Genomic DNA, 26419 nt, shown 5'->3' with positions numbered 1-26419 from the left:
AAATGGGGCTGCAAAGGAAGATGGGCGCTGGGATTTAAACGTAGGCGCGGCAGTCAAAGAGGAAGCGGGCAACACGGTTCTGAAGTGAATAGAGAGGACCACGCGATTCTGATGGAGTGAATAGGAGAGGACCATGTGGTTTTGGAGTGCTTCTTTTTGCCATGCAGCTTAGACAGCAGGAGAGACTTTGCTGGGAAGAAAAGGGGAGGAAGGACTCTTGCTGGTGGGCCATGAGGAGGTGCCACATGGTTTTGGATTAACTGGAGATTGTGGCAGCCACACGACTGATGGTGCCGGGAGACTGAACCACGGACTTCTACTTGTTTTCCTGAGATGCGATACCCCGGACTGGGCAGAGGGAGGGGGAAGGACTGTGCATCTGTGGGTATTCTAAAGGACTTTAGTATTTTAATGAAGACATTAAGTCATTACTCTAAGTCTGTGTAACTTAAATAAATAATTTCTTTCCTTTTCACCAGTCTCTGGCATTGAGAGACGTCTTTCCTCTGGCGGCGGGCATTTCGAACCTAGCAGGTGTGCGTGGCGGTGGGGAGGGGGGGAACCTCCAGAAATAGAAAGGGGGAATCCTTTCTGTAATAATATATCATGAACCACTCCCTGCCTGCTCTGTAACAAGCATAGAAATGAGAACAGAATCTGACAAGGCCAGTTTGGAACTTTTTGATCTGTCCCCCGGTGGCCACTTGGTAATGGACATCATTACAGATTTCACAAGAGTGGCCCACCGTGCGTTGAAAAGGTAAGAATTAAGAACAGTCTCACAGATACGGATTCATGGTGGCTGTGATTTGTGGGGGCAAGGCACAAATTGGGGGAGAGATGGGGACCTGAAGGAATCTGAAAATTTTAGCTCCCAGAGCCACTGTAGGGCTTTAAATGGAGATCAGGGGCCACAAAAAGCCGGAGCTCAACCCCACCCCTTGACGTTGTTGCCTTGTTATTCCCGCTTTACAGATAGGGAAATTGAGGCCCAGGCAGGAAAGCCATGCATCTTGGGCTGAACCCATGCACTCGGACTCGGAGTCATTGTCCACAACTCTGTCAAGTGTTCACCTATGTCCTAACCTCTCACCTGCCCTGTTCTGCCAGTCGTGGGTACATTGTGACCCTCCTTCCCTGCCCCTAGACAGGTGAGAGAGGACAGTAGTGAGGATGGGAGGTTCCATGCCTGAAGAGGCAAGTAAGTGACCCCTGACCACCTCACCCACTGGGCTGGCTGCCTTCAGCTCTTGTTGAAATTCCTTTAGTTATGTTTCTCCCTTTTTCACAGCAGGGCAGGAGAGAAAGAGACACAGCTGTTCTCTGCAGCTTCCATCTGCTGTGCTTGGTGCTGGGAGACAGGTTTTGTTGCAGTATATGGGCACCAGAGCCACTGTGGGAGTGTGTCTGGGGACTGTTCTCCTTGATATGCCCAGAGCACATGGCCAACAGGTGAGCCTCGGCCCCCATCTCATTTGAGTTCAGGATCTCTTCCTGCCAGGTGGGAGCTGCTTCTTCCTGGGACCACCGAGTCTTCCCTGACACTCAGTCTAGGCACCTGACTCCACATCACCAGAGATCAGGAGGCCCCCTTGCAACCCACTCATCCCTTCGAGGGTGTTGGACTGTCTCTGCATCAGTTTCCTGGGGCTGCTGTAACAAACTACTACCAACTGGGTGGCTTAAAACAACGGGAACGTACGCTGTCTCAGTTCTGGAGGCTGGAATCAAGGTGTTGGCAGGGCGGCAGTCTCTGAAGTCTCCGAGGCAGAAGCGATCCTGCGCATCTCTCCAGCCTTCTGGTGCTCTTGGCTGCTTCACTCCAGTCTTGGCCTCTTCCTCTTCTCTCTCTGCTTCCCCTTACAAAGATCCTGTCCTTAGACTCAGGGCCCACCTACGGAATACAGAATGATCTCATCTCAAGATCCTTACACCCCATCCGCAAGTACACTTTTCCCAAATAAGGTCACATTCACAGGTCCTGGGCACTAGGGTGTGGATGCGTGTTTTGGCACTTGGGACACCATTCAATCATTACAGCCTCCTTCAGGGGACCTGCTCAGTCGAGGGTGACCTGATGCCCAGGACGCCTATCCTCTGGCCTGTCCACTGAGTCAGTGGTGATTGGACATCCTGGGTTGGGAAGGCTGCCCCAGGTGTTTTCTCCCACCCTGGTGGGTCCTTAGCCTCCAGATCTCGGGAGGTTCAGGAGGTCATGCCGGGTGCTGGCCTGGCTGTCAGTTGTTGCACAAACCAGAACACAAGGCCAGCAGCTATGACCCGGAATTCACTGGAAGCCCTGAGGCAGGATCATGGCAGGTGCCCAGGTACCATTGTCTCCCACACCTGGACCACAACGACCTGGTGTCCTGACAGACGGACCTGGATCCTGCTGTGCGGGGCTCCAGGGTGCATGATTATAGAAGCCCTGGTGCCTCCATAGGGGTGATGCAGAGAAACGCGTGCACCTGCCCTCCTATTGCTCAGCATCCTCTGTCCGAGGGGCCAGAGTTCCCCTGGGGAACTTGTCACCCTAGGGTTACAGTTATACAAGGAGGAAGGAGGGGACAGGGCCCCACATCAGGGGTCACCTTTCCCTGTGTGGAGACATCAGACCCCAGCCTGGTAGTGTCCCTGGACTCTGTGGGTGGGGGTGGGTAGCCAGTGGGCACATGGGTGTGGAGGACAGGGCTCCTTGGTCACACAGTGCCTGTGCTCCTTGTCCTGCCTGAGTCTTGCCCTTCCCATCTGTAATCCAGTGCTGGCTGTGTCCTGGGGCTCAGGTCACTGTAAGGCATCGTGCACCTTGTGCCAATATGCTGCCTCTTGTTCCCGCCTTCACACTTACACTTCGCACAAAGAATTTTTTCTTGAGATGAATGGATTAAGAGACACCTGGTTGGCCCTGGCTGGGTGGCTCCGTTGGTTGGAGTGTCATCCTGCGCACCAAAAGGTTCGACCCCCAGTCAGGCACCTATGGAAAGTAACCGATTGATGTTTCTCTCTCATGTTAATGTTTCTTTCCCTCCCCACCCCTCTCTCTTTCTCTCTCTTCCTCCCTCCCTCACTCCCTCCCTGCCTCTTTCTCTCTAAAATCAATAAACATATCCTGGGGTGATGATTAAAAAAATACAGACACCCGGTTGAAGAAAAGTCCATGTCTTGGGGGGCGAACACTTTCAACTCAGAGTTTAAGCTTCTGATGTGAAAAGTCTGCTTGGTGTGCAGGCTGAGTCAATATTTTATTTTCACCTAGCAATTTTTGATGAACTTGTTTTCTTATTACAATAGTATTGTTAACACACATGCCTTCTTCCTGTGCAGTGCTGTCTCTGCGGCCGGGGCCCACGCGACACCCTGGATGTAGAAGGATGGGCCTGCCCAGGAGGCTGAGCACAGACACTAGGGCGGGAACTCTTGGTGCCGTGGGTGCACTCCCTTTTCTTAAAGATACAGTTTACATAAGTGAACCATTATAAAGTGTACAATTCAGTTTGGTTTTTAGTATATTTTTTAGTTTTCAACATATTTACTATGTGTATACCTATCATCATTGTCTAATTCCAGGGTGTTCCCAGCACCCCCAAATAAAACTCCCTCATGACAATTTCTCCCTGCTCTTCCTCCCCTTGGCCCCTGGCAACCACTAACCTACTTGTTTGTATGAATTTGCCTATTGTAGATTTCTCACATAAAACTTCATTTTTGCCCTGACTGGTGTGTCTCAGTGGACTGAGTGCCAGCCTGCAAACCAGAGTTGCTGGTTTAATTCCCAGTCAGGGTACATGCCTGGGTTGCAGGTGAGGTCCCTGGTGGGGGGACATGGGAGAGGCAACCACACATTGATGTTTCTCTCCTTTTCTCCCTCCCTTCCCCTCTAAAAATAAATAAAATCTTTTTAAAAAAGAATGCTGTAAAAAAATAAATAAAAATTTTCATAGTTGTGTCTGGTTTCTTTCACTGAGCATAATGTTTTCTGAGATCCAACCATGTATGAGGGCTTTATTTTTTATTGCAAAGTAATTTATCCATCCATTAGTTGATGGATGTTTGGGTTGTTTCTACCATATGAAAAATGCTGCTGTGAGCATTTGTTTACAAGTTTTTGCTAGAAAGCCCGTTTTAATTTAATCCGTCAGCTAGGAGTGGATTGTGGCCTTATGGTCCACATTCTAGAGACAGCCCCTGCCTCAGCCTCATCAGCCCTGGGCATGGTTTGCATTGCACGTTAAACTCATACCCATCTTTGCTGGGATTGTCAGTGCTGCTGGGCAGGTGGGGCCCACAGCTGCTTGCTCCCCAGTCTGCCCTTGACCCACTCCTGTTCTTGGGAAACTACACAGTCAGCATCTCAGGCAGAAACAGTAATGGCCTGGGAGAACAGTTAGCCCACTTCCCACCTAGAAAGAATGCCCTTAGGCTCATACACAATGTTTGGGCCCTGACCAGTGTGGCTCAGTTGGTTGGAGCATTGTTCCATAAGCTGAAAGGTTGTGGGTTTGATTCCTGGTCAGGAAACATGCCTGTGTTGTGGGTTTTGTCCCTGATCTGGCTGCATAGGAGAGGCAACCAATCATGTTTCTCTCTCATGGGAGATGTTTCTGTCCTTCTTTTCCCCTCTCTCTAAAATCAATAAGCATGTCCTTGGGTAGTAGTAACGGGCCCCTCCGTATGGGCCCCGTGGACAGTCTGGCACCGGTCAGTGCCACCCAGATGTTCTCATACTTGCTTGGGGTAGTTCTTCTCTCTAGGGGTTCTGAGCACTCCGCTCCTTGGGTCTTGTGCTCCAGCTGGTAATTTGTCAGGTGGAGAAACCAAGGCACAAAGTGGCCATGGCCACAGTGGGAGATGCTGGATTTCCAAGGACTAAGCCCTGAGCCAGCAAGGATCCACACTCTCATGGGCCTGGATGTGGCTCCATAAACTCTCCTTCAACCCAGACCCTGAGTGGCTTTGAGGAAGGCATGGCCTCACCTGCCCTGGGTTGAAGGCCAGTGTCCCCAGGCCCAGAGCGGACAGGAGGTTATGCAATTATCATGTGTGTGATTGGAGTGAGGGCTGTTTGAGAAGCCTCAGGTCATACCCTACCTCCCTCACAGATGAGTAGTCTCCAAAGAACATGGCGGTGACAGCCAAGCTGCGTCTGGGGCACTTCCACAATCTGTGGGATGTGTCCAACTCTACATTTCTGCCTTGAACCAGTCCAGTTTGTCCAAGTTCCACTCAGGGGCATTTGCCCCTGAGCACTTACCATTGATGCATTTCCGCCATTGTGGTTGTGATGCCCAGTTGTAAAATAACCCTTTGCAGGGATGGCAGCAGCATCCTGAAAAGAGCCACATTCAATTGCTCTTAAGTGTCCTTGCTGAAAATGTGTGGAGAGTCTTAGTTATATGCTTCTGACTTCTTTTAGATCCTGGCTAAGTTATCTCAGGCCTCAGGGCGACTCCAGGGAACTGCTTGTTAGAAATGGCAAAACGGACGGAAAAGTGACAGTGGGTCACGGGGCATTGCAGTGAGGAATTGCATGAGATCCGCTCAGGTTTCCAGACCGTTTGATAAAGGGGTACATGTCTTCCACAGAAAAGGCAACACAGAGCGCGAGGAGAGGACCCTGAGCCCAGGTGCTCAGTGAAGGGGTGATTTCCTGTGGTCGCATATCACATCCTAGAGGCTGCGCTGGGCAGAACCATCTTTGTTCTGGGAGTAACAAGAACTGAGGGGAAATTCTCATTCTTACCCATGGATTCTTTTTTCTTTTTTATAAGATTTTTCAAAAAGGTTTATTTTATTTCTAGAGAAGGGAAGGGAAGGAGAAAAAGGGGGAGAGAAACATCAATGTGTGGTTGCCTCTCATATGCCCCGCACTGGGGACCTGGCCTGCAACCCAGGTATGTGCCATAGACTGGGAATCGAACCAATAACTTCTCGGTTCACAGGCTGGTGCTCAGTTCAGTGAGCCACACCAGCCAGGGCTATTATATTAATTTTTTAAATCATTGCTTTTATTTACTTTTAATTTCATTCATTTTATAAAGGGTATAATCTTTATTTTTTTCCATTACCATTTAGTCCCCTTATAGCCCCTCCCCCCAGCAATCACCACCCTGTTGTCCATGTCTATGATAGGTCATTTCTATGCATACTTAGTGCTGAGGTTCCTGAAGCCACAGGGGCTCACCCTAGTCAACACCTCCTACAGGCACCCTGCCCCCTCCTGGCCTTGGGGAAAGACAAACAGCCAGAAGAGGTCAGTGCCCTGTTCCACCCACTGCCACCCTCACTGGAACCTTTTAACCTCAGATGCTCACAGGGTTGGAGTGAGGCTCACCACCATGTCCATGCTGGTGGCCTTCCTGCTGCTCTGGGGTGAGGCATCTGGGCCTGGGCCCCCTGGGGAGGGAGGGTGGGAAGGGGCAAGAATGGGGGCCTCACAGACGCATCTCCGCAGGTCTCTCCCTGAGCCCAGAGGCAGAAGCGTTCACCTGTGAGTCAGGACCAGGTCTGGGATGGTGGGTTGGGGCTGGTCTCGTGGTGGTGGGAGCACTTGGGACCTGAAGACAGTGGGTGCATATGAGACTCAGAGATGGTGGGTGTACACACACACTCTCTCTGGTGGTGGTGGGTGCACACAGGGGATGCCCATGTCCTGGTGCCTAGCTTTGACCCTGGCCCCCATGCAGATGTCGAGACCCAGCCGGACCTGTGGGCAGAGGCCGAATCGCTGCTGGAACCCTGGGCCAATATGACATTGACGTGTCGGGCCTGCCTGTTCACCACAAATTTCGAGCTGTTCAAGGATGGGGTGCTCCAGGATCATGTGCACCTTACTGTAGGCACCAAAGAGCACCGGTTCCTGCTAGGAGCAGTGACAGCTGACACCCAGGGCCTCTACCGCTGCCGCTATGCTATGGGCGACGGATGGACCCAGCTGAGCAACCTGCTGGAGGTGACTGGGGCAGGTAAGCAGTGAAGAGGGGTCACACTAGAGAGGCCTCCCTTCCTCCACTCCTCGTTCTCCTAGTCCGCCTCTCCCACCCCGGCCCCCTGAGAGGCTAGGTGACTTTGCGTGAGTCATCTGACATCCCTGAGACTCAGTTTTCTCATCTATAGTGAGAGTGAGCCCTGGCTGGTGTGGCTCAATGGGTTAAGTGCCAGCCTACAAACCAAATGGTCACTGGTTTGACTTCCAGGCCAAGTTCCTGGTTGGGGCCATGGGAGAGAGAACTGATTGATGTTTCTCTCCCTTTCTCCCTCCCTTCCCCCCTCTCTAGAAATGAATAATTTTTTTTTAAGTGAGGGTGATTTTTGTACTGATCCCAGAAGGTTGTGGGGAATAAATGACTGAGTTCCTAGAAAGTGCTTAGGGCAGGCCTGGCACACAGAAGGGCCTGTAACACATCTTCCTCTTGTTTTATGTCCCTGTCCATCTCCTTGGCTCCCTCACATTTTCTTGAGTGTGCTGGTCCAGGTCCTGCTGGGCCACCTTGTCTCCTAAGTCATGCAGAACCCTCAACCATGCCCCACCTGCAGAGACTCTGCCTCCACCCCTGCTCTCAAGTAAGCCCGTGTCCTGGATCACGCCGGGCCTGAACACGACACTGTTGTGTCGAGGGAGACTTCGGGGTGTGACCTTCCTGCTGAGGAGGAAAGGTGATGACCAGTTTCTGGAGGTGGCTGAGGCCCCTCAAGATGTGGAGGCCACCTTCCCAGTCCAACAGGCTGGCAACTACAGTTGCAGCTACCGGACCCATGCAGCAGGCACCCCCTCTGAGCCTAGTGCCACTGTGACTGTCGAGGAGCTGGGTGAGTATGTGGACCAATGGGTGGGCTTCCTGGGGGAGAAGGTTCCTGGGGGCATAGAGCTGCTTTAACTTGACCCCTAACCCTGAATGCTGCTGCCCAGGATGGGGTCTGGGAAACAGTTACCTGGATCACAGCAGGCCTGAGCAGGATGCTGCTGTGCTGTGGGGAGGCCTGGGGCTGCAACAGGTCTGGAGGCTGGGTTTTCTCAGGGAACAGGGTGTCTAGGGCTCCACCGCCCCAGCTACCCTCCCTGCCTTGTAGCTGCACCACCACCGCCCAGGATGAGTTTCCAGGGAGAGTCAGCTGACGTCCTGCTCCAGGGCGGGAAAACTTCCCTTGTCTGCGTGGGGCCCCTGGACAGCGGCATGGAATTCCAGCTGCGGCGTGGAGACAAGGTGCTGCTCGTGAATAGTTGGAGCACCAACCCGGACCGTGTTGTCTTTAAGCTGGACTCAATGGTCCCGGGGGATGGTGGCCTCTACACCTGCCGCTACCACCTGAGAGGGGAGGACATGCCCTGGTCTCAGGACAGTGCGCCCGTGGAGTTGCTACTGAGCGACAGTAAGCCTGGTGCTGAGCCGCTGGGGAGCAGGGGAGACAACTAGGGAGGGTCCTCCAGGACTGCAGGGCTCTGGGTCCAGCCCAGTTCTGACTAATGCGCCTGGCCTCAGTTTCCCCAACTGAGAATGAGACAATGAGCTCAGCAACTTCAATGCCCCACGGAGAATAATTGGGTCAACATTCGAGTGTGGCAGAGGCCATGCAGACGCCAAGTACCCGAGAACCCCCAGCCTCCAGGTGCAGGTGGGCGCGAAGACCTGCTTATAGGGGGCGGCTGGGCTTGGGCCGTAGGACCTGTTCAGGACACGGACATGGAGCGTCAACCTGGGAAAGGATCCTGGCCAGCAGCGTTAGTTGGGGGGAGACGGGGAGGAGCGGTGGAAGGTGAACGCCACGGGCACCATGACCCCCTGGCCCAGTCTATTCTTGGAGATCAAAGAAATTAACAAGGAAGTGTGCAGAAAGTCCAAGGAGGGCGGGGGACGTGAGCGAGATGCGGTGTTTTTTGTTGTTGTTTTCTGGGGTGGTCCGGGCGGGCGTCCCAGAGGGGGCGGGCGGATCAGTCTCTCCCTGCCTCAGTCATCTGCGCTCCCCCCGCAGAGACGCTGCCTGCACCTGAGCTTTCGGCAGAACCGGCAACCCTAAGCCCCGCACCCGGCATGCTCGTGCAGCTGCGGTGCCGTGCTCCCCGGGCCGGCCTGCGTTTCGCTCTGGTGCGCGAGAGCAATTATGGGCGGCAGGTGCTTGGTCTCCAGAGCCCCGCGGGGACCGAGGCCCTATTCGAACTGCGCGATGTCTCTCTGGCGGATGGGGCCAACTACAGCTGCATCTACACAGACACTGCGCCGCCCTTCGCGGGCTCGGCGCCCAGTGAGCGCCTGGAGCTGCGCGTGGACGGTGAGTGGACGGGTCTCCTCCATCCCCGGTGCACAGTGAGGTGCCAAAGCCTTGTGTTCTACAGCTCCATACTAATCGCATAGATGATTCCTTACGGAAATGCGGAATGGAAATCCTTACGGAAAAAATGTCCTAAGTCCTGGGGACGCCTCATATTTGGTTCATTTACTTGGGACGTGAGCGCGTGCGCCTCAGTTTCCCGTGTTATCTTTTTAACACGAGAGAAGCATCAGGGCATGGCTGCCTCTTGCACGCCCCCTACTGGAGGCCTGGCCCGCAACCCAGGCATGTGCCCTGACGGGGAATCCAACCCGCTACCTTTTGGTTCACAGGCCGGCGCTCAATCCAGTTACACCACCCAGGGCCCATGTCGTCTTACTAGCCTTACAGCTGCCTGTGCCCCTTTCCCCACGAGAGGAGGGTTAATGTGCAATCCTCCGCGAGTTCGCCATCCCTGGGGTGTTTGTTCCTCTGATTTCCTCATCAAGGGCTCCAGGGGGCAGAGGCCTTTGGCACAAGGTCCTGCCTCCTGACCTTGGGCTGCGCTGTGTGCTAGGCTCTGCAGGAATGATCATTTCTCTTGGTCATGTATTCCTTCCCCTCATCTCGGGACCCCAAGAAGCCTCAGTTCAGGGGCCAGGTCTAGGGGACTGCTAGGGTCCTGGGAACTGGGTGACGCAGGGACATAGACAGTTGCAGTGAACAGGTACAGTGCAGTACTCAGGGTGTGAAGGCAGCTATCTCCATTTGAGGCCAAGGGGCCTGGGCTTTAGCGGGACGAGGGCAGGGGAGGGATTCAGGAGCAACTAGAGGAGAATGAGTAACTGGCATGACCCTCTGCTGCACCCAGGACCCCTCCCCAAGCCGCAGCTCCAGCCCCTGTGGAGCGGAGCAGTGAGTCCAGGCCATGATGCCATCCTGCACTGCAAGGGATCCCTGAGACGTGTGCCCCACATCACCTTTGAGCTGCTGCAAGAAGGCAAAGGGGTGGTTACAAGAAGTTACTCTCCAGAGAATCTTGTGCTGACCTATGTTGGGCCCCAACATGCGGGCAACTACACGTGCCGCTACTCCAGCTGGCCCTTTGTGTCTGACCTCAGCGATCCAGTGGAGCTCCGGGTGGCAGGTGAAGTTCCCCTGAGGGGCCTAAGCACTAGGTTCTTCCCCACTGCTGCCTGCCCTCCTGCACCCCGCCTTTGCCCAGACTAGGCCCTCTGCTGGAGTGCCCTTCCTCGCACATGTTCACAGCACTCGGTTAGTGTGCCGAGTCTGCCGAAATTGGTCAAAATTGCAGGCAGGGAAACAACTGCAAACACCCCGGGGGACGGAGTGGCTTGGTCACCTGGAGCACCAGGAGGGAGGCCTGGCAGCTGACTAAGCTGCATCCTTACTGTGTGGCCTCAGTGAGGCCCACCATGACTGCACAGAGGGTGCCTCCCTCCCCTGCCATTTCTTTGGTCATATTTTTCTAGGACATTGATCCAACTGCAGACCCAGATGCTGAAGGTATCCCGGTTCAGTATGGCACAGATCCTTCCTGCTGCAGCTGGAGACTGGATTGCCCTGGGGAGCAGGGGGAGGGAACAGAAGGGTTCTCCCTAACTTCTCCTAGGAATTAATAAATGTGACCACAGACTTTATAACATGTCTTCTGCTGCTGCAGGGGCTGGATGCGCAGGACAGAGGGAAGTTGGCTGTGGGACCCTGGGTTGGGTCCTCAGGGTAGAGGGGCTGAAGATTGGTTCCAGGGCCCTAGTCAGTGTGGGTAGGTAGCTTGAGGCTCCAGACACACCCAATTCCCCACCTACCTTGCCCAAATCAGTCCCCACACCCAGAGGCAGTTCAAAGGAGGCTGCATTTTATGGTTCTGTCCTCCAGTGCGAGTGGCCACCAGGTAGTGATGCTGGACTGTGTACCCAGCCAAAGGCCAGGTCTCCCATATGGAAGCTTGAGGCTTTGAGGGGTAGGACTCCTCTCTGTTCTCTGCTGTCCCTTGGAACTGAGTACCCATGCCCAACTTCATGGGGAAATGGGGACTCACCCTACTGAATCCTTACCCAGTCCCTGCCTGGAGTTTGGCCTTTCAGGTACTGGTATATAGTGAGTGTATATTCATGTTTCAACTAATACTTGATCAACTGCGTTTTCAAAGAATTTGCCTATTACATTTGTGTGGTCTGATTTACATATTCCTGTATTTTTTTTTATTTTTTAAGATTTTATTTATTTTTAGAGAAGGGAAAGGAGGGAGAGAAGAGAGAAACAGCAGTTGGCTGCCTCTCTCACACCCGAGGACCTGGCCTGCAAACCAGGCATATGCCCTGACTGGGAATTGTACCCATATCCTTTCAATCTGTAGGCTGGCACTCAATCCACTAAGCCAAACCAGCCGGGGATGATTTACATATTCCTGTATTCTCTGAATGACTGTAGGATCTGTAATAATGTCACGTCTTTCGTACCTGGTGTTTCTTCTACTCTACCCCAAACCTTCCCCCCCACCCCTGCCAGTCTGGTTGGGGTTTTATCAAATATTATTTTTTCAAAAAACAAACTTGACTTTGCTCATTTTTTTTAAACTGTCTTTTTCCTGTTTGCTCTCTACTTGTGTTATTACCATTTCCTTCTTTTACCTGCTTCTGAATTATTTTGTTCGTTTTTACTTTCTTCAGGTGAAATTTATATCATTGATTTTGGGGGGATAAACATCAGTAATAGCTTAGTATTAGGCTGTTAAAAATAGGTTTGAAGCCCTGACTAGTGTAGCTCAGTGGATTGAGTGCCAGCCTGTGAACCAAATGGTCGCTGGTTCGATTCCCAATCAGGGCACATGCTTGCATTGCAGGCCAGGTCCCCAATAGGGGGTGTGCAAAAGGCAACCACACATTGATGTTTCTCTCCCTCTCTTTCTCCCCCACTTCCCCTCTCTCTAAAAATAAAATCTTAAAAAAAGTAGGTTTGTATTAGTTTAAATCATAGAAAATTATCCTTTGTGGATAAAAAATATCAAATATTGGCAATTTAATTACACTTAACTATGTGAAATTACCGGTATTTGATGATCTTTTTAACAAAGTAATTTCCTATGATTTAAACAGATACAAACCAATTTTGTAAAAATCAAACTTTATTAAGGTTTTATTTATATACAGTAACACATATACCTTTCAAGTGTTTGATGGAGTTTGAGAATATAACCATGACATAATCAAGATCTCCATTTCCATCTAGTTTGTGTGTACAATTCTACAAGTTTAAACACATGGCTTGCTAATGTCTGAAACTAATACAGCTGCATTGGTGTCCTTCAGCTTCATGCCTGCCTTACATATCCAGTTGTACTCCTTTACCCTCAGCTTTCCCACATCCTTATTTTAAGAGTGCCTCTTCTACAGAACCCCCACAGGTGGGGTAAATGGGTGAACTTGTTTTTTAGTTTAAAGAAGTTGAATTTTAAAAATCGAAGTCAAGCCCTGGCTGGTGTGGCTCAGTGGATTGAGCGTCAACCTGCAAACCAAAGGGCTGCAGGTTAGATTTCCAGTCAGGACACATGCCTGGGTTGCGGGTCAAGTCCCCAGTAGAGGGAACTCGAGAGGCAACCAACACATTGATTCTCTCCCTCTCTTCCTCCCTTCCCCTCTCTCTAAAAATAAATAAATAAAACCTTAAAAAAAAAATCAAAGTCGAAATCAAAACCACAATGAGATAACACTTCACTTCCACTAGGAAGTTTAAAAAAAAAAAAAAAGACAGCCCTTCCACCACCATGGTGGGAGACAGCCCAGAAAACACACAAGGACACTGCTGGGTGGAGTGTGGCAATGAGATGTGAGTCAGGGCCTCTCTGTCCTCTTATGTCCTGTAGTAATACCTCACGGATCAGAGAATAAAACGGCCCTGCACTCTGCAAGGAGTGAATACCACATGGTAGGAAACTTGGGAGAGATAAGTTGTAGGCACTCTGGGAGCGAGAAGTGCGAGTTGAAGTCAGCCTGAGGAGGTGGGTGACACTTTACTGGGGAGGGAGAGGATGTCTGAAATATCTTGGAGGAAAGAAAAGAGGGTCCCAGGCTCAGGTACAAAGGCACGTCGGTGGGCAAAAGTATGGCTTCTTCAAGAACTGCTAGTAGTTCGATGTGGCCAGAGGGGCCACGTCATGAATGCTCATGAACAGACAGGTGCAGGAGTTTGAGGTTCATCCCAGACAGCAGTTCTTTGAAACCATTTCACATCATGGCACATACAGAGATGACCACATTCAGACACATATGTGAGGGTAACTGGCGAGGTTGTTTGGAGCCCAAAGTGACTCTCATCTTGGCAAACCTGGAACCCATTCAGGAAGCTCTGCTGTACAAGGGGACACACTGGAGAGCTTTCTGATCATGGAGAACATGATCAGATTCAGTGTGTGGAGAGTCCCATGGAGGCTGGTGTGAAGGCAGGAAGGGGTCTGGAAAGCCCCCTGCTGGAATCCACGAGAGGCGATCAGGGCTCACATAAGGTGATGATGATGGAGAAGAAAATGAAGTACAGGCGAGTACAGGTAAAACCAAAAGGGCCGATGGCTGGTGGGACATGGAAGGAGCGGGAAGAGTCACAGACAAATACCTCCAGGCAAGTGTCAGTAGCATCCTCAGTGAAGAAGAGAGAATGAGACACAGTGTCTGGAGAATGCCTCACAGAAGCAGCAGCCTCATGAGCCGGCCTTGGAGTTGGACAGTGAAGTGGAACAGTCAGTGGTAAAGCACAGAGGTGGTGTGGGCAGTGTCCTACCTGTGCTAAACAGGGGAGAAACGGGGGCATGAAGCTGGAGACCCAGCCAGGACCATCCTGGGACCACTAAGTCGTGACAGAAATGCCTCCCAACTGCCCTGACTCTGAGGACAAACCCAGATCCTCAGCGCACCTGTCCTCTCTCTGAGATGGACTTAGTGGGAATGGAAGACAGTGGGATACTTCTGGAACCCGGATACTTTTACACTCATCTGGATCCTCAAATGCAGAGTTGCTTCCAGATAGCCCTAGATCTGCCCTTAAGAACTCATCATTTTGGGGGAGCCATCGATGACACACCCTGTTTTTCCTCGCTCCTTTGGAACTCAGGGTTTCTCTTCCATGCTGAGCCCAAGGGTGCTGCCCAGTGGGTCACCGCAGCACGGTGATGTGGACGCGCAGGTGCACCAGGAGGGCGGAGCTGCGGATGAAGGCCTTCCCACAGTCGCTGCACTTGTAGGGCTTCTCTCCTGTGTGGACCCTCTGGTGCTCGGTGAGGGAGGAGCTCTGCGCAAAGGCCTTCGGACAAACCTGGCACTGGTATGGCTTCTCCCCAGAGTGGACCCTCAGGTGCCTGATCAGAGCTGAGTAGTCGCTGAAGGCTCTCCCACAAGGGTCACACCTGTAGGGCTTCTCCCCTGTGTGGATGCGCACATGCTGTGTCAGGTGGGCACTCTGGCTGAAGGCCTTGCCGCACATGTCGCACGTGTAGGGCCGCTCACCTGTGTGCACCCTTTGGTGCTGGGTGAGTTGGGTGCTGCGTCTGAAGGTTTTGCCACAGTCCCTGCACCTGTAGGGCTTCTCCCCCGTGTGGATGCGCTGGTGCTGTGTCAGGTGGGTGATCCGGCTGAAGGTCTTGCCACACTCCTTACACTCATGGGGCTTTGCCCCTGTGTGCACAACCAGGTGCTGGGCCAGGTGGGTGCTCTGGCTGAAGGCTTTCCCACACTCATTGCAGGTGTAGGGCGTCTTACGGGAATGGCTCTTTTGGTGTGCCTCCAGGGCCCGGGTGCTCCAGAACATTTTCCCACATTCTCTGCACTTGGAAGACGTCCTCCCCGTGTGCACGCATGGAGGCTCTGTCCCAGGACCATCCAATGGACCACATTTCTCTTCAGAAGGAGTCTTCTCTTCCTCCCAAGTGACATCTGGCCACACATTGGGACTGTTCCTGAAAGCACCAGATTCACAGCTGGCTTGGTCCATGGGGGCATCGTTGTGATGCCCTGGAGTGTGCCTGAAATCTGCTTCTTGGGTGGCAGACTTTGTCCAGACGTCCCCCAAGAGTCCTACTGGTTTCTCTGAGCTGCTCTGAGGTACAAAGGCATCATCAAAGATGTGTCCCGGGGAAATGCTTCCCACGAGGGTCTCAGTGGCCGTGTCTGACGCTTCTGAATGGCTGTGCTTACAGCTTTCCTCTGAGGGCTCAGCTTCCGGCTCCCATCCTGAAACAGCCCGAACTGCAGCGTCAGCCCTTCCCTCACACCTGCCTTTCCTGCTCTGTCCTGGCCTCACTCCACAAAGGGACACATGGGCCACTCCTGACCTGCGGCCCTATTTCCACAAGGAAGTGTCTCCATTAGTGTCTTGGATGACAAAGGCCACATGGCTGGTCTCCTACATCATCAAAAGCTGCATCACTTTTGCCCTGGCTGGTGTGGCTCAGTGGATTGAGTGCCTGTCTGAGAATTAAAGGGTCTCTGGTTCAATTCCCAGTCAGGAGTCAGGGCACATGCCTGGGTTGCAGGCCAGGTCCCCACTAGGGGGTGTGTGAGAGGCAACCACACACTGATGTTTCTTTCCTTTCCCCTCTCTCTAGAAATAAGTAAAATCTTAAAAAAAAAAAAAAAAAAAGCTGCATCACTTTTGAGAACATCTGATCTTCCCCTCATCCCCCAAACTCCATTCTTCAAGGCTCCTGATTTGGGCTCAAATGAACTGATTTGAAAGAAAGTGAGAGTGAGAGAGTGAATATGGGAGGGGTCTGTCCTCGCCATTGCTGTTCGTGTCCCCCTGATGGCCTCAGTGTCCCTCATACTCAGCACTTGGTCTCTGGGTCTGGGTGGGTCTGCAGGTGCTCTGGCTGGATGAGGCATCAATCCTAGATGCCAGCAACTGTGAAATTTCCCACAGTCGACTGTACCATTAACCCAAGTGGAAAATTGCTGCTGTAAGTTGGTGATGTGCCCACCTGGCCTCCCCACGCCTGGAGGCCTGAGGCCCAGTCTTTACAAAGTACTATACTGGCAGAGTGGGGCTAAGGGCAGCTGGAGACTGGGTTGTGTTTGCAGTGGAGGCGCACCTGCCCAAACCTACACTTGATGGGTGCACAGGGCACTGGTTCCGAGACAGATCCCAGGAAGGAGGGGGTGAAAGGAGTAACTGTGGTGAGTCCCCAGTGGGGCACTAGCACTGCCGCTAGACAGATCCTGGGCCCAGAGCAATCTTGCCCTCATCTGGCCTCAGTTTCCTCATCTGTAAGAGAGCAAATACACTGCTGGCCTCCTTGGGTTGTGGCCGTTATTAGTCTCCAGATGCAGTGGGTAACATCCATTGCCTTGTTTCAGCTTCACTCTGTGTTTCAGACAGGGAAACTGAGGCCCAGCTGAGGGAAAGTCTTGAATAAATTGTACAAAATCATAAAGGCTCAGAGATGTTGAATAACCTGTACAAGGTCACACAGTTAGCTAGTGGCCAAGCTGGGGTTTCGGCTCTAGTATCTTGTCCTTGAATTCCGCAGATGTCCCCTCAGTTCCCGCAACTCTGCCGGCCATGTGCTGGGTCCTGCCCCCCACCTCCCCAATTCTTCTTATATTCTAGAAACCTGCCCTTCCCAGAATGCACTGGTCTACATACAACAAGGAGCCTTTGCCCCACCACCTCCTCTGCCTGGACTGCTGGCTGCCTCATCCTTTCAGCCCCATTTTGCCCGTTTTTGACCCTGCAGAGGATGGGGCCACTCCTTCCCGAGGCCTGGCTTATGACATCGGCCTGGGCATGGCCAATGTGGCCAAGGGAGGGCACCTGACCAACTTCTTCCAGAAACATCTGTTTCTCAAGAAGCTGAACAAATTGTCCTGACAGCCACATTTCCCATGCAGCTCTCAGTGACACTGAAGTAGGTACTACAACTGCAACGTCCATTTTACTGACAGGGAAACTGAGGCACAAGAGAGTCATATAGCCAGGAGGAGTCAGAGCAGTGGCTGCATCTACCAGGCCTCAATGATCCTTCCATGTACAAACTCCATGCTACTCCTGCCCAGGCCACGACTCTTCCTAGGTGTCTGGCACACCCACCCCACCATCTGCTACCTTCGGGTAGGGCTGGCCCCTCATGCTAGGAGCCTTCACTTCCTGCTCTGGACTGTCCCAGGCCTGGGTCCTCCCTATGTTCCATGGGACCACCTTGGGCCAGGACATCTGAGTGGGTCTCCCAAAGTGATGCTGCCCACTCAGGCCCAGTGCAGGTCTCATCACCCAGACTCTGGAGGCTAGCATGGGGGCGGAAACTCACAGGAAGTACACAGGGACACCTAATGTTTCTACCCCCCATCTGCACCTGAGAGACCCGGCCCCTCACTTGGTACAAGCAGCCTAGTTTTCCTCTGCGGAGCTGCCCTTGCTCTTATCATTCTGTGGGGTCTGGTCAGCCAAAGACAAGTGTAAGACCCCAAACAGTTCACAGGGCTCAGCCTAGGGACCTTTGTCTGTGCTCCCCCTGGGGCTGCTGAAAACCAACCAAGAAACAGAACAACTAAGAAAGACTCCTGATGCCATCAACCGACTCCTGGACACAGCTATGAGGCCTCCTGACTTTGCTTTAGTCTCTTTAGCCATAAAAACAGACATGCTTAGCATAGTGTGAGAGTATGCATGAATTACAAATGGGAAGACAAGTGCTGAAAAACCCCAAGCCCTTGCCCATTCCTGTCTAGTCCCTGCCTGTGGTGTCCTGCAAACACCTGCCCATCACTGCCTCTTACCTCTCTTGTCCAGCATCTGAGTCAGATCCTCCAGCAGCACGGCAGCCTCCTTGCCACTCTTGGGGCACTGGGCCCCCACCCAGGCCTGGATCTTGGGGGGCAGCACACCCAGGAACTGCTCCAGCACCAGCAAGTCCAGCATCTGCTCCTTGGAGTGCACCTCAGGCTGCAGCCACTGGCAGCAGAGCTTGCGGAGCTGGGTCAGGGCCTCATGCGGGTTGGATGCCTCCTCATAGCAGAAGTGCCGGAAGCGCAGACGAGCAGCCTCGGGGTGGCCTGTGTTGCCAAGGCCACATTCCTGGACCTGGGAGAGGCTGGCCTCGTCCTCCACCTTCATTTGCAGGAAGCCATCCTGTTCCCAGGGCACTAGGCTCATGGGGACCTGGTGGGTGGCCATTGGGCAGCAGCACGCCAGTGAGTCCTGGATCTGGGTGTGCAGAAAGATCAGAACTTTGTCATTGTGGGACCTAGGGTGCTGCTTCACACCTGTGAGATGTGACTATCACAGAGAAACAGATCCTCAAACTAATCAGCACAGAACCTACTCAGTGGTGAGCGCCACTCCCAATGCTTGCATGTAGTCACCCATTTAAAACTCACAACAGCTATGGCTAGTGTGGCTCAGTTGGTTAGACTGTTGTCCCATGGACTGAAAGGTCGCAGGTTCGATCCCCAGTCAGGGGAACCTGCATACTCAGGCTGTGGGCTCAGTCCCTGGTTGGGGCACGTACGGGAAGGCACATAATCAATGTTTTCTCTCTCACATTGATGTTTGTCTCTCTCCCCCACTTCTTCTCTCTCTAAAATCAATGAAAAAATAACCTCAGGTGAGGATAAAAAAGAAAAAGAAAAAGAAAACTCACAACAAACTCTGGAGGTGGGAACTCTTCTTTATCCAATTTACAGATATGAAAAGACCCTGAGGAAGAAAACATCTGCTCAGTTTCCTAGATAATAAAGGGATGGGTAAGTTTAACAACCCAGGCAGCCGGACTCTATGGTCAGCCTGCTTAAGGTGCACTCCTCCCACAGGCAGCTGGGTTTCCTTCCTCTCCCATACACACCCTCCACATAGCCGCATGGTCATTCCCTCACTGTATTTGCTATTTATTTTGTAGCTTCTGAGGTGGATACATAGATAATTGGCTTTCAGCCTTTCTTCTTTCCTGACACATCTGACCCTTGAACAACCCAAGTTTGAACTGTGTGGATCCATCTGTATGTGGATTTCTTTCTTTCTTTTTTTTTTTTTTTAAAGAAAGACTTTACTTCTTTATTTTTGGAGGGGAGGGAGAGGGGGAGAAAAAGAGGGAGAGAAACATCGATCAGTTGCTTCTCACACACCCTCAACTGGGGACTGGCCTGAAACCCAGGCATGTGCCCTGACTGGGAGTTGAACCTGTGACTTTTTGGTTCACAGGCCAGTGCTCAATCCACTGAGCCACACCAGCCAGGGCTGTATGTAGATTTGTTTCAATACTGTAAATGTATTTGTCTTTTCCTTATGATTCCTTTAACATTTTATTTTCTTTAGCTTACTCTTATATAATACATATAACATTCAAAATTTATTGGGGTGACACTGTTTAATAAAAGTTATATAGGTTTTAGGTGTACAATTCTATAATACATCATCTGTACCCCAGCATTGTTCAAGAGGCAATTGTACATGTAGTTTTAAGACTGTAAATTTCCCTCTAAATATAGCTTTAGCTGCACACCCGCAAGTCTGATGTTGTATCTTCATTATCATTTATGTAGTTGTAAATATTTTGTAATTTCTGTTGTGGTTTCTTCCTGAACCATGGGTTATTTGGAATTCGGTCTTTTAGTTATTTTTATCACTGAATTCCAGATTAAGTCTATTGTGCTCAGAAAATGTGCTTTGGTCAATTTCACTCCTTTGAAATGTACTGAGACTTGGTTTGTGACCCACTATATCACAAGTGGCAAACACAAGGCCCGCGGGCTAAATCTGGCCCTCCACCTTGTTTTACCCAGCCCAGCACCTTGGCAGCAGTGCCAAGCTCCTTGCCCCTTGTTAAGGAGTAGTTACTTTTATACAGTCCTAAAATTACATTTGGCCCTTTGAAGGCAACCACGAGGCTGATGTGGCCCCCAGGGAAAATGAGGATGACACCCCTGAACTATACGGTTAATTTTTGTCAATGTTCCACATACACTTAAAAATAATGTAAGCCTTCTAACCCTGGCTGGTGTAGTTCAGTGGATTAAGCACATGTCTGCAAACCAAAGGGTCAGTTCCCAGTCAGGGTACATGCCTGGGTTGCAGGCCAGGTGCCCAGCAGGGGGCGTGCAAGAGGCAACCACACATTGATATTTATCTCTCTCTCCCCCCTTCCTTCCCCTCTCTCTAAAAATAAATAAATAAAATCTTTAAAAAAATAACGTAAGCCTCCTTAGATGAGTGACAAAAGATAGAACAGATAAGCTGGACTTCATCAAAACTAAAAAGTTTTGATATTCGAAGGCCACCATCAAAAAAGTAAAAAGGCAACTTGCAGAATGGGAGAAATATTTCCATATTATACACATGATATGGGGATTGTATCTCAAACAGCTCGGTAGGAAAAATATAAATAATCCAATTAAAGATAAGCAAAGGATTTGATGAGACATTTCTTAAAAAAAGAGATACAAATGGCCAAAAGGCATATGAAAAGATGCTACCAGAGCAATGCAAATCAAAACCACAATGAGATACCACCTTACACCTGCCCGGATGACCATAATCCAAAGATAGGGTGTAGAGAAGTTGGAACTCTGATAATGGGAATTGGAATTATAGGAAGAGAATGTACGACGGTGCAGCCACTGTGAAAAATAGTCTGGCAGTTACTCAAAAGGTTAAACATGAGAATCACTATGTGACCTAGCAATTCCACTCCTAGGAACACACTCAAAGGAAATGAAGCCATATATGTCCACACAAAAACTTGTATACAAATGTTCACAGAGCATTAGTCATAATAGCCAAAAAACAGAAATAACCCAAATGTCCATCCACAAATGAACAAAATGCTGTATATACATAAAATAGAATATTATGCCCAGTAAATAGGAGTGAAGTACTGATTCATGCTTAAATATGGTTGAACCTTGAAAATATTATGCTAAGTAAGGGGTGGAGTCCTCTGTGTTGTGGGGCTATGCAGTCCCTTCCCCATAACCTTTTCCTACTTGAAAAATTATTTATATATATTACGCCCTGGCTGGTATGGCTTCAGTGGTTGAGTTCCAGCCTGCGAATCAAAGGGTCACTGGTTCGATTCCCAGTCGGGGCATCACAACCCAGCCTGGGATGCGGGCCAGGTCCCTAGTGGGAAACATGTAACAAGCAACTATACATTAATGGTTCTCTCCCTTTTTCCTTCCCTTCTCTATAAAAATAAACAAAATCTTTAAAAAATGTATTTACATACATTTAATGTATCATAAGCTTCATCCTTTTAATGTATATTAACAAGGTTATACAATTACTGTCAAAATCTAATCCCAGAATATTTTCAGCATCCCCAAAAGAAATCCATACCTATAAGCAGTCTCTTTCCATTTCCCTTTCTCCCAACTCCTGACAAACACTCGTCTGCTTTCTGTGTCAGTTCTGTGTCTATTCTGGGAACTTCATGTGACCTTTTGTGTCTGGATTCTTTTACTGAGAACAATGTTTTTTTGTTTTTTTTTTAAAATTTATTTATAATCTTCACCTGAGGATATATTTATTGATTTTAGAGAGGAAGGGAGAGAGAGAGAGAGAAAAATCGATCGATTGCCTCTTGTATGCATCCCAACTGGGGATCGAACCTGCAACTTAGGTATGTGCCCTGACTGGGAATCAAACCTGCAACCTTATGGTATAAGGAATGATGCTCCAGCCAACTGGGCCACTGGGCCACCTCCTGAGTACAATGTTTTTGAGGGTCACTCACATTGTAACATGTACCATTATTTCATTCCTTTTCATGACTAAATATTATTACACTCTCTAGACAGACTACATTTTATCCATTCATCAGTTGATGAACATTTGAGTTATGTCTACTTTTTGGTTATTATGAAAATTGCTGCCATTATGAAAAGTGCACATATAAGTTTTTGCATAGACAAGTGTTTTCAATTCTCTGCTGGGTGATATATTAACTCTATGTTTAACCTAAAAAAAAAAATTACCTGGCTGCCCTGGATGGGTAGCTCAGTTGTTAAAGAGTGTCATCCTGATACTCCAAGGTTGTAGGTTCCGTCCCCGGTCAGGGCACAAATCACTAATTTTTTTAAGTAATAAATTAATAAAAATTACCTGGCTGTTTTTCCAAAGTGGCTTCAGCATTTTATATTCCCACCAAGAATTCCAATTTATCTACACCCTTGTAAAGGTATTTTATACTACAACTTTTTTTCTGATTTTCTCTGCATCTCCATCGCCCAGCTTTTCACAGTGAATCTTTTATGTTTTATAGTCAGGGAAAAAAATGAAATGTAAGCCCTCCTAGGAGACCCCAAAGCATGTGTGTTGTGGCTACAGGCTCCCCCTCATTCAAGGACTTCCTTTCCCTCCTCTACCCACAACTCCCACAGGTGTAACTGTTTATAGCTTTTTCTCTTTCCCTTCTAATGTCACCCCTGATATCCACGCTGCTTGGAGTCCCAACTCTGAGAAGCCACCTGGACAGAGGTATAGTAGACTTTTGAATGAGTCACAGCCTTGGGCACAGGGAGAAGCCGACGTTAGTAAAACAAGACCCCAATGCGGAAACCTTTCAGTGGCAGTGGACAATCTCTGGCAAAGCTGTGTTCTAGCCCCTAACTCCACTATAAAGCTCACTTGGGCCTCTGATCACCTTGCCATGACCCCCATTCCTCTTAGTCTTTGTCCCTGTTATTCCCTTGTCCTAAAATCCCACTCTGCATCTTATTTCTCCTAGTTCTCCAGGCCCTCAACTCCTTAATCAATTGAACAAAGTGGTTCTTTCATTTCTGACTTCTTACTTGTACCTACCTCAGAGGGTTGTGGTGAGGTTACCCAAGGAGATCCCTAGAGGGTCCAGCACAGGCTCTGGAGCAGAGCAACCCTGCAGTAAACCCCCAATCTGATGACTGTCAGGATGGGCGAGGATATCCGCCTGGCAACCTAAGCCTGCCCCTTACCCTATCAAAGAGGTCTGAATGTCAGGATGGGTAGGGATATCCTCCTGGCAGCCTGAGCCCGAGGGGAACCACCAATGATGGACTGCGGCTTTGTTCAAGGAGACCAATCCCTAGCCCCCACGTAGAGAGCCAACCAGAATTTGGTGCATAAGACCCCCCGCCATATTCCCTGCTTGGGCCCGACTTGCCCGCCCTGCTCTGCCAACCAGGGAACCTTGCCCGGGTGGGCAAACCCCAATAAAGCTCTGTACTGCCTAATTTTGTGGCTGAATGGCATTTCTTCCTCCGCGGAGCCTAAGAAAACCTTTCAATGACTCCACAGCCCCCTGCCAGACTTAAGCTCCCAGAAGGTGCCAAGGACATATCCATAAAGCGCTGGTCACACAATTTCAGGTGCAGACAGTTAAATCACAACTTCTTTGTTACATACTTGGTAAATTCTGCAAATCACCCACATTGCAGTACTCGTGACAAAAATCTCAGCCACGCCCTGGCTGGGTGACTCAGTTGATTGGAGTGTCGACCTGTGCACCAAAAGTTTGCAGGTTTGATGTTTCACCCCGGTTCGGGGTGTGTCCAGGAGACAACTGATGGATATTTCTCCCTCACAGGATGTTTCTCTCCTTCACTCTACCTCTCTCTTTTTAAAATCAATAAATATTCTCAGGTGAGGTTTTATCAATCAATCTCAGTCTATCACATTCCTATATACACACACCCTACAGTCATAACCCAAAATATTCCCAGGCACACAATTTCTGTCACTCACAGTCACTAAACACACAACCTCACAGCATCTCCATCGCAGAGTATCATTCCACCTTCATAATCTCTTAGATACACAGACTCCAAGCCATACCTGAAATCACACATAGTCACACACAAACCCTCTCACAATACCACACAACCCACCTACCAAACCTCAAGCAGCCGCCATCTTCGTCAGTCGCACTCCTGACCGGGTCGGTCAGACGCTCATCCTACCTGTGGATCACACACTCCCAACCCGTAGCCACGAGCCCACACCCAACATGTGTCAGACACAGTAGCTTGGTCTTCCCGCACAGGCCACTACTGGTCGGTCACCCCCACGCCCTCCATCTCCTCAGCTGGCCCCACATTTCATCAGTTAGTTCTACGGTTGGTCCGTAGGTTCTCTCCACCCACCACCCCTCGGTCCCGCGCTCACACGTGCCGGGATCGTGCGGCTCCCAGCCAGCCCTCACTGCTCGCTCGCTCGCAGCCGCCGGGCCTGCGGTCTCCCTCTGGTGCCCCGCCCCGGGTGGAAAGCCAGCCGGACCTACCTCCCCGCGCTGCGGAAGGACACTCCCGGAGACGGAAGCGGGGGCGCCTGACCGAAGAGCCCCTGGGCGCCTCTACCCGCCTGGGCGCGCCTACCCGCCTGCCCGCACAACAACTCCCAGAATGCGCCGCGCAGCCCACCGAGACCACAACTCCCGCTTGTCTTGCGTCCCACGGCCCCTGCGTCGTCCTGGGTTACAATTTCCTGGAGGTTCTGCGCAGGAGGCCCTAGAGCAGCCCAGGGCACGCCGGGAGTTGTAGTCTAGGTGGGCATGCTGCCCATTGGTCGGGCCTCTTGGGAGCAGGGGTGGCGGAGGGGTGGGCGCGGTTGGACCGTCTGCAAGTAGAGGAACCGTGTACGGTGCAGAGACGTAAGGGGTGTGTGGGATGATGGTGAGAGGGTGAGGGGTCTATGAGGAATATGGGTGCTGGGGTCAGTCGAGGGGTATCATGTGTAGTGTATATTCTGACCATGTACAGGTGACTCCATGTGTCTATCGTGCGTAACTACACGTTACATGGATGTTGGGGGTGTGTGTGCCACTCTCTGTGACCACGTGTGCGTAGTCACCATGTCATATAATTGTGTAGATGCATGTGGCTGTCACAATATATGATGGTGTGTGAGACAGACATGGAGGTGATGAGGGCCTGAAACAGCATGAAGGTCCAAAACTGTGTATGATGTTGTATGTTGCTACAGTGACTGTAATGGTGATAATGGGTGTGACTGTGTGACACAGTGGATGCCTGGTTGTGTGACTGTGTATGTCTATCTCCAAATTTCCCTTTATGAGGACACCAGTCATTGGATTGGGGCCCACACATATGACCTCATTTCACCTTAATTACCTCTTTAAAGGCCCAATCTCCAAATACAGTCAAATTCTCAGATGTGCTGGGGGTTAGGATGTTACCAACCCCCAATAAACATGGCCACAGTCTATGGTACCCCCCCACTCAGTGTTCCTGGGAGAATTAGGAGGGCTATATGACTCCACTGGGAGAGGACAAGTGGAAGCTTGTACCTGATGACTCCTGGATTCCAGGTTATGCACTTATTTTTTAAAATCCCCACCTGAGAGTATATTCCCATTGATTCTTGAGAGGAAGGGAGAGAAAAACATGGACCAGCTTTTCCCCTCGCAACCCAGACATGTGCCCCGACCAGGGATCAAATCCACCACCTTTTGGTGTACAGGATGACACCCAACCAAGCAATGGGCACAGCAAAGAAAAAAGGCAACGTCTGTGTGATGGAGCATGTGGATGGTTGACTTTTGCTTCACTGTAGGTTAGAAAGCAGGCAGGTTTAAATTCTTGATTTTTATATACGTTGGGCTGTGAGACATCAAGGATCACACCTCAATCACAATGTTCTTTATGTAGACAGCATGGACAAAGGTCGGAGAGCTTGGCTTTCCTTGGGTGTAAAATTGGAGAAAAGCAGTAAGATGATTGAGGTAAACTTTGCAACTGTGGACATTAATAGTCATGTTAACATGCCCTGCCCTGCATAATATGGAAATAAACAATTTTCTCAGAAGTCTCACTTTACCTGGCATTGACAGCTGGGACCTGCAGCAGAGATCCCATCCAAAGTGGGAGCTGCACAATCTACGACGCACCACAGCACACCTGGTGGTGGGTGGTGTGATGCCAAATCAGAAGGAATTCCACCAGGCCAAAGCAAAGAGCATCTGATGGACAGGCCGAAGAGGGCAACAATTTTTTTTCCCCCCAGAACAAATAAATGACTAAAAGAGAAAGAGGGAAGGCCCTGGCTGGGTGGCTTAGTAGATCGGAGTGTCATCCAGAATACCAAGAGGTTGTGAATTCTATCCCCAGTCAGACCCTTATGGAAGGCAACCGAATGATGTTCCTCTTTCATTGATCTTTCTCTCTCCCTTCCTCTCTCTCTAAAA

General features: G+C 50.5%; 2 protein-coding genes and 1 long non-coding RNA gene across 13 annotated transcripts; 1 reads left to right on the top strand and 2 right to left on the bottom strand.

The window, feature by feature from the left end:
• Nucleotides 1–107: 107 nt before the first annotated feature.
• LOC123480731 (uncharacterized) lies at nt 108–8061 on the bottom strand. Its single transcript, XR_006656838.2, has 4 exons — nt 7930–8061; nt 5252–5326; nt 2849–2974; nt 108–1894 (listed from the first exon to the last, which is right to left on the bottom strand). It is a non-coding gene; the product is annotated as an uncharacterized lncRNA (long non-coding RNA).
• On the top strand, nt 6261–10874 carry A1BG (alpha-1-B glycoprotein). Of its 2 annotated transcripts, none has more exons than XM_045203594.2 (8): nt 6261–6369; nt 6452–6487; nt 6684–6962; nt 7534–7806; nt 8068–8367; nt 8968–9264; nt 10115–10390; nt 10737–10874. In XM_045203594.2, exons 1-8 carry the CDS (start codon nt 6336–6338, stop codon nt 10742–10744), a joined length of 1503 nt encoding a protein of 500 aa, XP_045059529.2. In that variant the 5' UTR covers nt 6261–6335; the 3' UTR covers nt 10745–10874. The 2 variants fall into 2 exon arrangements, with proteins under 2 accessions (XP_045059529.2, XP_045059528.2); XM_045203593.2 differs by having other exon boundaries at nt 6321–6369; nt 6452–6502.
• On the bottom strand, nt 10255–24633 carry ZSCAN22 (zinc finger and SCAN domain containing 22). 10 transcript variants are annotated; one of them, XM_071219885.1, is made up of 5 exons: nt 24382–24469; nt 23623–23832; nt 18890–18945; nt 18027–18453; nt 10255–15485 (listed from the first exon to the last, which is right to left on the bottom strand). In XM_071219885.1, exons 4-5 carry the CDS (start codon nt 18421–18423, stop codon nt 14413–14415), a joined length of 1470 nt encoding a protein of 489 aa, XP_071075986.1. In that variant the 5' UTR covers nt 18424–18453; nt 18890–18945; nt 23623–23832; nt 24382–24469; the 3' UTR covers nt 10255–14412. The 10 variants fall into 10 exon arrangements, with proteins under 10 accessions (XP_071075986.1, XP_071075988.1, XP_071075989.1 ...); XM_071219887.1 differs by having other exon boundaries at nt 23623–23716; nt 24382–24397; XM_071219888.1 differs by lacking the exons at nt 23623–23832; nt 24382–24469 and adding an exon at nt 24497–24633.
• Between the last annotated feature and the right edge of the window lie 1786 nt (nt 24634–26419).

The sequence above is a fragment of the Desmodus rotundus genome, chromosome 12 (genome assembly GCF_022682495.2).
Source record: "Desmodus rotundus isolate HL8 chromosome 12, HLdesRot8A.1, whole genome shotgun sequence".
NCBI lineage: Eukaryota > Metazoa > Chordata > Mammalia > Chiroptera > Phyllostomidae > Desmodus > Desmodus rotundus.
Note: the sequence above shows the minus strand (reverse complement) of the source record. Positions and strands in the feature narration are given on the sequence as shown.

Excerpts from the sequence above, each read along its gene's own strand:
- A1BG (XM_045203593.2), top strand. The coding sequence starts at position 6,336 with ATGTCCATGCTGGTGGCCTTCCTGCTGCTCTGGG. Across the intron at positions 6,503-6,683 it reads CACCTGTGAGTCAGGACCAG|ATGTCGAGACCCAGCCGGAC; the intron begins GTCTGGGATGGT and ends GCCCCCATGCAG. Across the intron at positions 9,265-10,114 it reads CCTGGAGCTGCGCGTGGACG|GACCCCTCCCCAAGCCGCAG; the intron begins GTGAGTGGACGG and ends TGCTGCACCCAG.
- ZSCAN22 (XM_071219884.1), bottom strand. The coding sequence starts at position 23,649 with ATGTGGGTGATTTGCAGAATTTACCAA. Across the intron at positions 18,454-23,622 it reads TGATTTGCAGAATTTACCAA|ATCCAGGACTCACTGGCGTG; the intron begins GTATGTAACAAA and ends CTGCACACCCAG. Across the intron at positions 15,486-18,026 it reads TCAGATGCTGGACAAGAGAG|GATGGGAGCCGGAAGCTGAG; the intron begins GTAAGAGGCAGT and ends GGGCTGTTTCAG.